Source organism: Delphinapterus leucas, chromosome 2 (assembly GCF_059928025.1).
Source record: "Delphinapterus leucas isolate spDelLeu-1000000601 "Yukka" chromosome 2, BTC_Dleu_Yukka2, whole genome shotgun sequence".
Lineage (NCBI taxonomy): Eukaryota > Metazoa > Chordata > Mammalia > Artiodactyla > Monodontidae > Delphinapterus > Delphinapterus leucas.
In genome coordinates this window covers 61,782,985-61,794,421 of record NC_143130.1, presented here as the reverse complement: position 1 = coordinate 61,794,421, position 11,437 = coordinate 61,782,985, and the positions used below count along the sequence as shown (strand labels likewise).

The following is an 11,437-nucleotide window of genomic DNA, read 5'->3' as shown; positions in this document are numbered from 1 at the left end:
TTGAGCATTCTTTCATGTGTTTGTTGGCAGTCTGTATATCTTCTTTGGAGAAATGTCTATTTAGGTCTTCTGCCCATTTTTGGATTGGGTTGTTTGTTTTTTTGTTATTGAGCTGCATGAGCTGCTTATAAATTTTGGAGATTAATCCTTTGTCAGTTGCTTCATTTGCAAATATTTTCTCCCATTCTGAGGGCTGTCTTTTGGTCTTGTTTATGGTTTCCTTTGCTGTGAAAAAGCTTTGAAGTTTCATTAGGTCCCATTTGTTTATTTTTGTCTTTATTTCCATTTCTCTAGGAGGTGGGTCAAAAAGGATCTTGCTGTGATTTATGTCATACAGTGTTCTGCCTATGTTTGATTCTAAGAGTTTTAGACTGTCTGGCCTTACATTTAGGTCTTTAATCCATTTTGAGTTTATTTTTGTTTATGGTGTTAGGGAGTGTTCTAATTTCATTCTTTTACATGTAGCTGTCCAGTTTTTCCAGCATCATTCATTGAAGAGGCTGTCTTTTCTCCATTGTATGTTCTTGCCTCCTTTGTTGTAAATTAGGTGCCCATATGTGTGGGGGTTTATCTCTGGGCATTCTATCCTGTACCTTTGATCTATATTTCTGTTTTTGTGCCAGTACCATACTGTCTTGATTAGTGTAGCTTTGTAGAATAGTTGGAACTCCAGGAACCTGATTCCTCCAGCTCCGTTTTTCTTTCTCAAGATTGCTTTGGCTATTCGGGGTCTTTTGTGTTTCCATACAAATTGTGAAATTTTTTGTTCTAGTTCTGTGAAAAATGCCAGTGGTAGTTTGATAGGGATTGCATTGAATCTGTAGATTGCTTTGGGTAGTATAGTCATTTTCACAATGTTGATTCTTCCAATCCAAGAACATGGTATATCTCTCCATCTGTTTGTATCATCTTTAATTTCTTTCATCAGTGTCTTATAGTTTTCTGCATACAGATCTTTTGTCTCCTTAGGTAGGTTTATTTGTAGATATTTTATTCTTTTTGTTGCAATGGTAAATGGGAGTGTTTCCTTAATTTCTCTTTCAGATTTTTCATCAGTAGTGTATAGGAATTCAAGAGACTTCTGTGCATTAATTTTGTATCCAGCTACTTTACCAGATTCATTGATTAGCTGTAGTAGTTTTCTGGTAGCATCTCTAGGATTCTGTATGTGTAGTATCATGTCATCTACAAACAGTGACAGCTTTACTTCTTTTCTGATTTGGATTCCTTTTATTTCTTTTTCTTTTCTGATTGCTGTGGCTAAAACTTCCAAAACTATGTTGAATAATATTGGTGAGAGTGGACAACCTTGTCTTGTTCTTGATCTTAGAGGAAATGGTTTCAGTTTTTCACCATTGAGAATGATGTTGGCTGTGTGTTTGTCATATATGGCCTTTATTATGTTGAGGTAAGTTCCCTCTATGCCTACTTTCTGGAGGGTTTTTATCATAAATCGGTGTTGAATTTTGTCGAAAAGCTTTTTCTGCATCTATTGAGATGATCGTATGGTTTTTCTCCTTCAATTTGTTAGTATGGTTTATCTCATTGATTGATTGTGTATATTGAAGAATCCTTGCATTCCTGGGATAAACCCGATTTGATCATGGTGTATGATCCTTTTAATGTGCTGTTGGATTCTGTTTCCTAGTATTCTGTTGAGGATTTTTGCATATATGTTCATCAGCAATATTGGCCTGTAGTTTTCTTTCTTTGTGACATCTTTGTCTGGTTTTGGTATCAGGGTGATGGTGGCCTCGTAGAATGAGTTTGGGAGTGTTCCTCCCTCTGCTATATTTTGGAAGAGTTTGAGAAGGATAGGTGTTAGCTCTTCTCTAAATGTTTGATAGAATTCACCTGTGAAGCCATCTGGTCCTGGGCTTACGTTTTTTGGAAGATTTTTAATCACAGTCTCAATTTCAGTGCTTGTGATTGGTCTGTTTATATTTTGTATTTCTTCCTGGTTCAGACTTGGAAGGTTGTGCTTGTCTAAGAATTTGTCCATTTCTTCCTGGTTGTCCATTTTATTGGCATATAGTTGCTTGTAGTAATCTCTTATGATCCTTTGTATTTCTGCAGTGTCAGTTGTTACTCCTTTTTCATTTCTAGCTCCATTGATTTGAGTCTTCTCCCTCTTTTTCTTGATGAGTCTGGCTGATGGTTTATCAATTTTGTTTATCTTCTCAAAGAACCGGCTTTTAGTTTTATTGATCTTTGCTATTGTTTCCTTCATTTCTTTTTCATTTATTTCTGACCTGATCTTTATGATTTCTTTCCTTCTGTTAATGTTGGGGGTTTTTTTTGTTCTTCTTTCTCTAATTGCTTTAGGTGTAAGGTTAGGTTGTTTGAGGTGTTTCTTTTTTCTTGAGGTAGAATTGTATTGCTAGAAACTTCCATCTTAGAACTGCTTTTGCCACATCCCATAGGTTTTGGGTCGTCGTGTTTCCATTGTCATTTGTTTCTAGGTTTTTTTTGGATTTCCTCTTTGATTTCTACAGTGATCTCTTGGTTATTAAGTAGTGTATTGTTTAGCCTCCACGTGTTTGTTTTTTGGTTTTTGGTTTTTTTTGCTGTATGCAGGCCTCTCACTGTTGTGGCCTCTCCCGCTGTGGAGCACAGGCTCTGGACACGCCGGCTCAGCCGCCATGGCTCACGGGCCCAGCCGCTCCGCGGCATGTGGGATCTTCCCTGACCGAGGTACGAATCCATGTCCCCTGCATCGGCAGGCAGACTCTGAACCACTGTGCCATAGGGAAGCCCCATGTGTTTGTATTTTTTACAGATTTTTTCCTGTAATTGGTATCTAGTCTCATAGCGTTGTGGTCAGAAAAGATACTTGATATGATTTCAGTTTTCTTAAATTTACGAAGGCTTGATCTGTGACCCAAGATATGATCTATCTTGGAGAATGTTCCATGAGCAGTTGAGAAGAAAGTATAATCTGTTTTTGGATGGAATGTCCTGTAAAAATCACTTAAGTCCATCTTGTTTAATGTATCTTTTAAAGCTTGTGTTTCCTTATTTATTTTCATTTTGGATGATCTCTCCATTGGTGAAAGTGGGGTGTTAGAGTCCCCTACTATGATTGTGTTACTGTCGATTTCCCCTTTTATGGCTGTTAGCATTTGCCTTATATATTGAGGTGCTCCTATGTTGAGTGCATAAATATTTACAATTGTTACATCTTCTTCTTGGTTTGATCTCTTGAAAATTATGTAGTGTCCTTCTTTGTCTCTTATAATAGTCTTTATTTTAAAGCCTATTTTGTCTGATATGAGAATTGCTACTGCAGCTTTGTTTTGATTTCCATTTGCATGGGATATCTTTTTCCATCCCCTCACTTTCAGTCTGTTATGTGTCACTAGGTCTGAAGTGGATCTCTTGTAGACAGCATATATACGGGTCTTGTTTTTGTATCCATTCAGCCAGTCTGTGTCTTTTGGCTGCAGCATTTAATCCATTTACATTTAAGGTAGTTATCAATATGTATGTTCCTGTTACCATTTTGTTAATTGTTTGGGGTTTGTCATTTTAGGTCTTTTCCTTCTCTTGTGTTTCCTGCCTAGAGAAGTTCCTGTAGCATTTGTTGTCAAGCTGGTTTGTTGGTGCTGAATTCTCTTAGCTTTTGCTTGTCTGTAAAGGTTTTAATTTCTCTGTCTAATCTGAATGAGCTCCTTGCTGGGTAGAGTAATCTTGGTTGTAGGTTTTTCCCTTTCGTCACTTTAAATATGTCCTGCCACTCCCTTCTGGCTTGCAGAGTGTCTGCCGAAATATCAGCTGTTAACCTTATGGGGATTCCCCTGTATGTTATTTGTTGTTTCTCCCTTGCTGCTTTTAATATTTTTTCTTTGTATTTAATTTTTGATAGTTTGATTAATATGTATCTTGGCATGTTTGTCCTTGGATTTATCCTGTATGGGACTCTGTGCTTCCTGGACTTGATTGACTATTTCCTTTCCCATATTAGGGAAGTTTTCAACTATAATTTCTTCAAATATTTTCTCAGTCTGATTCTTTTTCTCTTCTTCTTCTGGGACCCCTATAATTCGAATGTTGGCGCGTTTAATGTTTTCCCAGAGGTCTCTGAGACTTTTCTCAATTCTTTTCATTCTTTTTTCTTTATTCTGCTCTGTGGTACTTATTTCCACTATTTTATTTTCCTGGTCATTTATCCGTTCTTCTGCCTAAGTTATTCTGCTCTTGATTCCTTCTAGAGAATTTTTAATTTCATTTATTGTGTTGTTCATCATTGTTCATTTGCCATTTAGTTCTTCTAGGTCCTTGTTAAACGTTTCTTGTATTTTCTCCATTTTATTTCCAAGATTTTGGATCATCTTTACTATCATTACTCTGAATTCTTTTTCAGGTAGACTGCCTATTTCCTCCTCATTTGTTTGGTGTGGTGGGTTTTTACCTGCTCCTTCATCTGCTGTGTGTTTCTCTGTCTTCTCATTTTGCTTAACTTTCTGTGTTTGGGGTCTCCTTTTTGCAGGCTACAGGATCATAGTTCCCGTTGTTTTTGGTGTCTGCCTACAGTGGCTAAGGTTCGTTCAGTGTGTTGTGTAGGCTTCCTGGTGGAGGGGACTAGTGCCTGTGTTCTGGTGGATGAGGCTGGATCTTGTCTTCCTGGTGGGCAGGACCATGTCCGGTGGTGTGTTTTGTGGTGTCTGTGACCTTATTATGATACTAGGCATCCTCTTTGCTAATGGGTGGGGTTGTGTTCCTGTCTTGCTACTCATTTGGCATAGGGTGTCCAGCACTGTAGCTTGCTGGTCATTGAGTGGAGCTGGGTCTTAACATTGAGATGTAGATATCTGGGACAGCTTTCGCTGTTTAATATTACGTGGAGCCGGCAGGTCTCTTGTAGACCAATGTCCTGAACTCAGCTCTCCCACCTCAGTGGCACAGGCCTGACACCTAGCCAGAGCACCAAGACCCTGTCAGCCACACAGCTCACAAGAAAAGTGGAAAGAAAAGGAAGAAAGAAAAATAAAATAAAATAAGGTTATTTAAAAAATCGTTAAAAGTAAATAATTAAAAAGTAATTTAAAAAAAAAGAAAGAAAGAAGAGAGCAACCAAACCAAAAAACAAGTCCACCAATGATAACAAGCGCTAAAAACTATACCAAAAAAAAAAAAGGACAGACAGAAATCTAGGACAAATGGTAAAAGCAAAGCTATACAGACAAAATCACACACAGTCCACCACCTCAGTTTTGGGATGATTCGTTGTCTATTCAGGTATTCCAGAGATGCAGGGTACAGGAAGTTGATTGTGGAGATTTAATCCCCTGCTCCTGAGGCTGCACGGAGAAATTTCCCTTTCTTGTCTTTGTCCGCTCAACTCCTGGTGTTCAGCTTTGGATGTGGCCCCGCCTCTGCGTGCAGGTCGCTGGAGGGCGTCTGTTCTTCGCTCAGACAGGACGGGGTTAAAGGAGCAGCTGATTAGGGGGCTCTGGCTCACTCAAGCCGGGGTGGAGGGAGGAGTACGGAATGCGAGGTGAGCCTGCCACGGCAGAGGCCAGTGTGACATTGCACCAGCCTGAGGCATGCCATGTTCTCCCAGGGAAGTAGTCCCTGGATCACAGGACCCTGGCAGTGGCAGGCTGCACAGGCTCCCAGGAGGGGAGGTGTGGATAGTGACCTGTGCTTGCACACAGGCTTCTTGGTTGCTGCAGCAGCAGCCTTAGCGTTTCATGCCCGTCTCTGGTGTCCACGCTAATAACCGTGGCTCACGCCCATCTCTGAAGCTCGTTTAGGCAGTGCTCTGTCCCCTCTCCTTGCGCACACTGAAACAATGGTCTCTTGCCTCTTAGGCAGTTCCAGACTTTTTCCCGGACTCCCTCCCGGCTAGCTGTGGTGCACTAGCCTCCTTCAGGCTGTGTTCATGCACCCAACCCCAGTCCTCTCCCTGGGATCTGAACTCCGAAGCCGAAGCCTCAGCTCCCAGCCCTGACCCGTCCCGGCAGGTGAGCCAACAAGCCTCTCAGGTTGGTGAGTGCTGGTCGGCACCGATCCCCTGTGCGGGAATCTCTCCGCTTTGCCCTCTGCACCCCTGTTGCTGCGCTCTCCTCTGTGGCTCCGAAGCTTCCCTCCCGCCAACCCCCATCTCTGCCAGTATAGGGACTTCCTAGTGAGTGGAAACTTTTCCTCCTTTACAGCTCCCTCCCAGAGGTGCAGGTCCTGTCCCTATTCTTTTGTCTCTGTTTTTTCTTTTTTCTTTTGCCCTACCCAGGTACGTGGGGAGTTTCTTGCCTTTTGGGAAATCTGAAGTCTTCTGCCAGCATTCAGTAGGTGTTCTGTAGGAGTTGTTCCACATGTAGATGTATTTCTGATGTATTTGTGGGGAGGAAGGTGATCTCCACATCTTACTCCTCCGCCATCTTGAAGGTCTCCCCCCACTTAGCATGTTTTTGAAGTTAATTCATGTTGTAACATGTACCAATACTTCATTCCTTTTTACTGCTGAGTAGGATTCCATTGTCTGGTTGACCCACATTTTGTTTAGCTATTCATCAGTTGATGGACATTTGGGTTGTTTTCTAGCTTGGGGCATTATGTATAATGTTCTAAGCATTACACTCCTATCTTTGTGTGGACCCATATTTCCATATCTCTTGGATACATTTATGGCAAATTTATGTTTAACTTTTTAAGAAACTTTCAGACTATTTTGCAAAGTGACTGTACCATTTTAGTCCCACCAGCAATGTATGAGAGGTCTAGTTTCTCTTTGTTATTGTCTGTCATTTTTATTATAGCCATTCTAGTAGGGTGTGAAATGGTATCTCATTGTGGGTTTAATATACATTTCTCTAATGGATACTTGAAAGTTAGCCTTGATTTTTCTTTCTTTTGTGCCCTGCTCTCCCATTCTGTGGGTGTACCTATTAAGTATATCTTTAGTTCTCTCCTTTATCCTCATTCCCATTGCTTTATTTCTTCACTATTCTTGATTATTAAAATGTCCTCCAAATAGTTTTCTCTGATACCAGTTCCTCGGCAGGTTGCAATCTATTTTCCACACCACTATCAAAATGAATTTTCTAAAATGTAGATGTGATCATGCCACTTCTTTGCTAAAAACCTTTCAAAGTATCCCTATTGCCTTTCAGATAGAGTCACTATTTGAACCCTGGTTATTTTACAAGATCTATTCTTACCACTCCTTCCCCCACCATCCTATCCTCTTACGAACTCATGCACACTCCACACACATACTCTGCACACATCCTGACCTGTAATCTACCTGCAGTTATCTGAATACATTAGGATTTTATTTCTTCTGTGCCTTTGAACATGCTGTCACCTCTGTCTAGAATGTTCATCCATCTCTGTTTACAAACTCTTACTCATTCTTCAAGGCTCAGCACAAATAAAACTCCCTCTTGGAATCTTTCTCTGATTCTCCTTAATAGTTAAGCTTTGTTTTTGTGTGTGTTATTATAATGACATAAATAGGTGTCTTTGAGACTATATTTGGTTGAATTGCATGAAATTATCATTTTAAGCCCAATTATCATTTTAAGCCAAAATATGGTTTATATGTCAGCCTACAACATTTTTGTAGTTACCTGTTTTTGTTCATGTGTCTATCATTTGTTAACAAGAGCCTGCCACTTACAACATATTTGTTGATAGATGCATGAACAAATAAATTATTCTTAAAGACCATGGCTTTTATTTAGAGTGAAAAGCCAACTTGAAAAACATTAGGTCTTCTTTAGAATCATGTAACCTCAAAGGTTAAGTTTATTTGTATTGTGTGAAAAATTATTAATACCAAACCAACTGCCATGGTATGTCTCCTAATAAATACATCTTTAATATCCTGAATGAAGTCACAGATTATTACCTCTCACATACAATTTAGTAGTAATTTTCATGTTAGTGGACAGCATCATAGTTCCATAGTTCAAATCAAATAATAAAGGTTACTGATTTTTCATAAAAATACCATTTTAAAATCGAAACACTGTAAGCTAACAAAATTTTATATATGTGTGTGTGTATATATGTATGTGTGTGTATGTATAAGATAGTAACTATGTAAAAATTGCCTTTGAATGTAGAAGATAATAGTAATGAAAAGAATTGTTCTCAGAATATGAATTATATGAGATTATTTTAATATTTTCTTAAAAGAGCAAATGTACTCACTTCCATGTTTTACATCACACAAGGAGTCATGTCTGAATTGTGGTTTTAGAAAAGATAACCATCTGAATGGTTGGCATACTTTAGGTAATTACGTGCTGAAGAACCCCGCACTTCATTTTAAACAAAATTATAGTTTTTGTCAATATTTTAAGTTATTTATGATTTTTAAACCTCATAGCTTCCCTTAATGCATGTATTACAGCTTTGTTATAGTTTGCAGATGGTTATATTGCCATCAGTATTAGTCATGTTTAGTGATTATATTCACTTCATATTGCACATGGCATTGTACACATGCTGTATTATAAACATTACCTTCTTTCAGTTTTATAAGTACTTCAAATCACCGTTTGTATAAACGTTACGCGTTTTGTAAGGAAATTCCTTTTTTTAAAAAACCCCAGGGAATACTTGTCCACTAACTCCATATTCAAATTCCTTTTCTTCACAAAGTTGTACAACACTTTGGAATTATTCAGACATGCAGAGATAAATTAGCAGTCTAAAGAATGTGGTTTACTTTATAACTTAAAGAATTGGACAGTGATTTGAGAGCGCAGCTTTTAGTACAACTTCTTTTCTAAATAAAATTCTGCTCCATTTGCAACTCTGAACATGTGGACTGAAAGGGGTGGTTCCCTTGGCTGGAGCCTGACCTCTGTGCACACCTTGGTCTTTGTCTCCACTGCGCCCACACTGCACACTGCAGCCATATAAATCAGATTTTTGACGTGTTATAAAGGGCAAGGCACAGCTGCTGCAGACTGCATTGTTCAAAAACTTTTGAAGCGCTGCATATCCAACAAAATTTATTGTTTGTATGAATGTGAGTTTTTATTGAGGTAAGCCTTGTTTCTTTAGAAAAAGAAACTCATATGATGAGCCAGTGATTATTTCAAATTAAATAGGTTTAACTTCTGTCTTTCTCTCTCTCATTGCTTGTCTGTTTAAGAAAGAGTGACTGGCTTTGAGAGAAGGCCTTGATTATTACACCTGTGTTAATAGGAAGTTGTTGATTGAGATTTCTGTTACAAAGTCTTTCTGCTTAAGTCAGGAGTGAGTCTCTTTTATAAAAAGAAATTGAGAGCATGTAATCATAATGTAAGTATAAATCTGTCATCTTTTCAACTGTATTTTGTAATTCCTTTGTTTCTGTTACAGCAGATAACTTCATATATAGCTACTTTGCTTTGCTAGATGCCAGATATTTTTTAAAAGGCATTTGTATATTGGTAAATGTAGTGCAATCTACAGTAAATTTGAAAGTACTTTTATAAAATTTTTAAAGTTTCTATAGAAATGCAGACCTTTTAAATGCAGTTTTTTCTGTAGTGTGTTTTTTGGCCATTTTTAATAAACTGAAAAATAGAAAGTTGTTCTGTTAAAGTCAAATTAGAAATAGGCTTTATGAAAAAGTTGAAAAGTCAATTCAGGTTATTCAGTTTCACTTACTGACTCATATCTTTCATATATAATCTCATATAGTATACTACTAATTTAACAATGTTTATTAAAAGTAAAACATTAGATGTTTCTTCAAAGAGAGATTTAAGAGTACATTATATTATTTAGGCAATGATTTGTATCTGGTGCATTTATACTGCTTGTTGATCTTTTAGTTTTATCTGTTCAGATTTTTTTATTGATATGTGATAAGTATCTAAAAAAATAGATGCTCTAACCAAATAATTTTGTCCTAGCCTTTAAATGTCTTAATTATTTTCATCGTTTAAAAGAATATTACTGTTACAATATTTGACATTTTATAATGCTCTCAAAAGAAGATAATTTTTCCTGAATTGTTAATTTTAGGTGCTGTTTTTCAACCCTAAACTTTTGACCAAGAATGAAACTATTTAAAAATTAAGATGCCAACAGGTAATTTCTTGTAAGTTTATACTTTTGTCAATGTGTGTCACATAGAAATAGAACCAAAAAACAAATGTATATTAACACAAGACTATATTTTTCTCCATCTAAAATTGTCCTAGAAATATGGAATACCTTGGTTTTGAAAGACCTTCCTTTATAACATGAAACTATTTTATTTTAGACCTATATTTTATCACTTTTTACAAACTGACAAATTCTGGCTTACTCTAAATCTGATAACAACTTTACAAATAAGTAAATGAAATCAGAATAAAAATAGATTCAGAGATAGTGATTCAGGTTAGATGAGTATTCTTTACTGACAAAACAGCAAGTGCTGAGTCAGGACTGGTTGTAATCTTATTAAAAACAAGGACATTAATTTCAGCCACAGGAAGCATTCTGTGATAAAGTTGACACTCCACCCTCAGTGGAGAAACCCTATGTGATGACTTCCATGATTCTAGCATAATGTAATGTCAACTGGGATTTTATTTGTTAGCCAAATTATTCCTGAAGAGTTGTAAGAATTATCTTATTAAAAGTTGTTTGGTTGTAAAGAAGCATGACATTGTGTAAAAAAGAAAAAAATCTAAAAGATTAGTTCTGGTTGGTTTACTTTCTTCTTTTCCACTTAAATTCTTTATAGTTCTGTTTTCCTCTTTACATTTTTATACTTTTATAATTGTAATGTGATGGTGAAACAGAATCCTCTCAATTCTAAAGCAAAAGGAAAGTTTTAAAATTTCAAATTCTGATAGTGAAGACATCTGGTTCTACAGCAGTTATATCTTAAGGGTATTGATATCTTAGTGGCAAATAAATGCTAGATAACTTTTTAAAATTAGTATGCTATTTTTTTAAATGCTAAATTGGAATAATGCCATTTTCTTCTTCACAATAGATTCTATGTCACTTTCTGGACAGAACCAATCAGGAACCAACAATGTACGATTTTAAAGCAATGTGATTCCCCCTTCAGGACCAAAAGATAAATCATTCAGCAATTTGCTTTTCTAATCATAAATAGTAGTATACAGTAGTATAATTACTCAATGAATTCTACTATGTTAATTCTAAATTCTTCTGTCTGATGGTTTTGGTGGGATTTTTTTTTTTGATGGTGGAGGAGGAGGTAGAGGCTGGAAGGAAGGAGAGGTACCAAGAGAGAAAGGGAAGGCAAAGAGAGAAAGAACATAAAGGAAAGGTCAAAGATAAAGGAGGAAGAAAGGATGGAGAAAGAGGAGGAGAGAAAGGAAGCAAGAGAGAAATGGAGGTTTATTTTCTTAATATTATGAAAATTTTTGCTATTTATCAGATGATGACTTAGGTTTTCAATAGTTACTAGTTATTACCTAAAATTCCCTTGCAAACCAAAACCTAATAAGATTATATTTTTGTTTTTTTG

General features: G+C 36.9%; 1 protein-coding gene across 16 annotated transcripts in view; it reads left to right on the top strand.

Annotated features, from left to right (window-relative positions):
• NRG4 (neuregulin 4) overlaps positions 1-11,437 on the top strand; it is a 132,542-nt gene that overhangs the window by 38,697 nt on the left and 82,408 nt on the right. For 6 of the 16 annotated variants that reach the window (XM_089906952.1, XM_089906951.1, XM_089906949.1 and 3 more), the window contains 3 exons: positions 5,814-5,966; positions 9,970-10,045; positions 10,934-10,977. In XM_089906952.1, the coding sequence (XP_089763078.1) occupies positions 10,026-10,045; positions 10,934-10,977 (64 nt within the window). In that variant the 5' untranslated portion in view covers positions 5,814-5,966; positions 9,970-10,025. Of the gene's footprint in view, positions 1-5,813; positions 5,988-9,969; positions 10,046-10,933; positions 10,978-11,437 lie in introns of all 16 variants that reach the window. The other 10 variants (XR_016392030.1, XR_016392028.1, XM_089906957.1 and 7 more) reach the window with 7 other exon arrangements.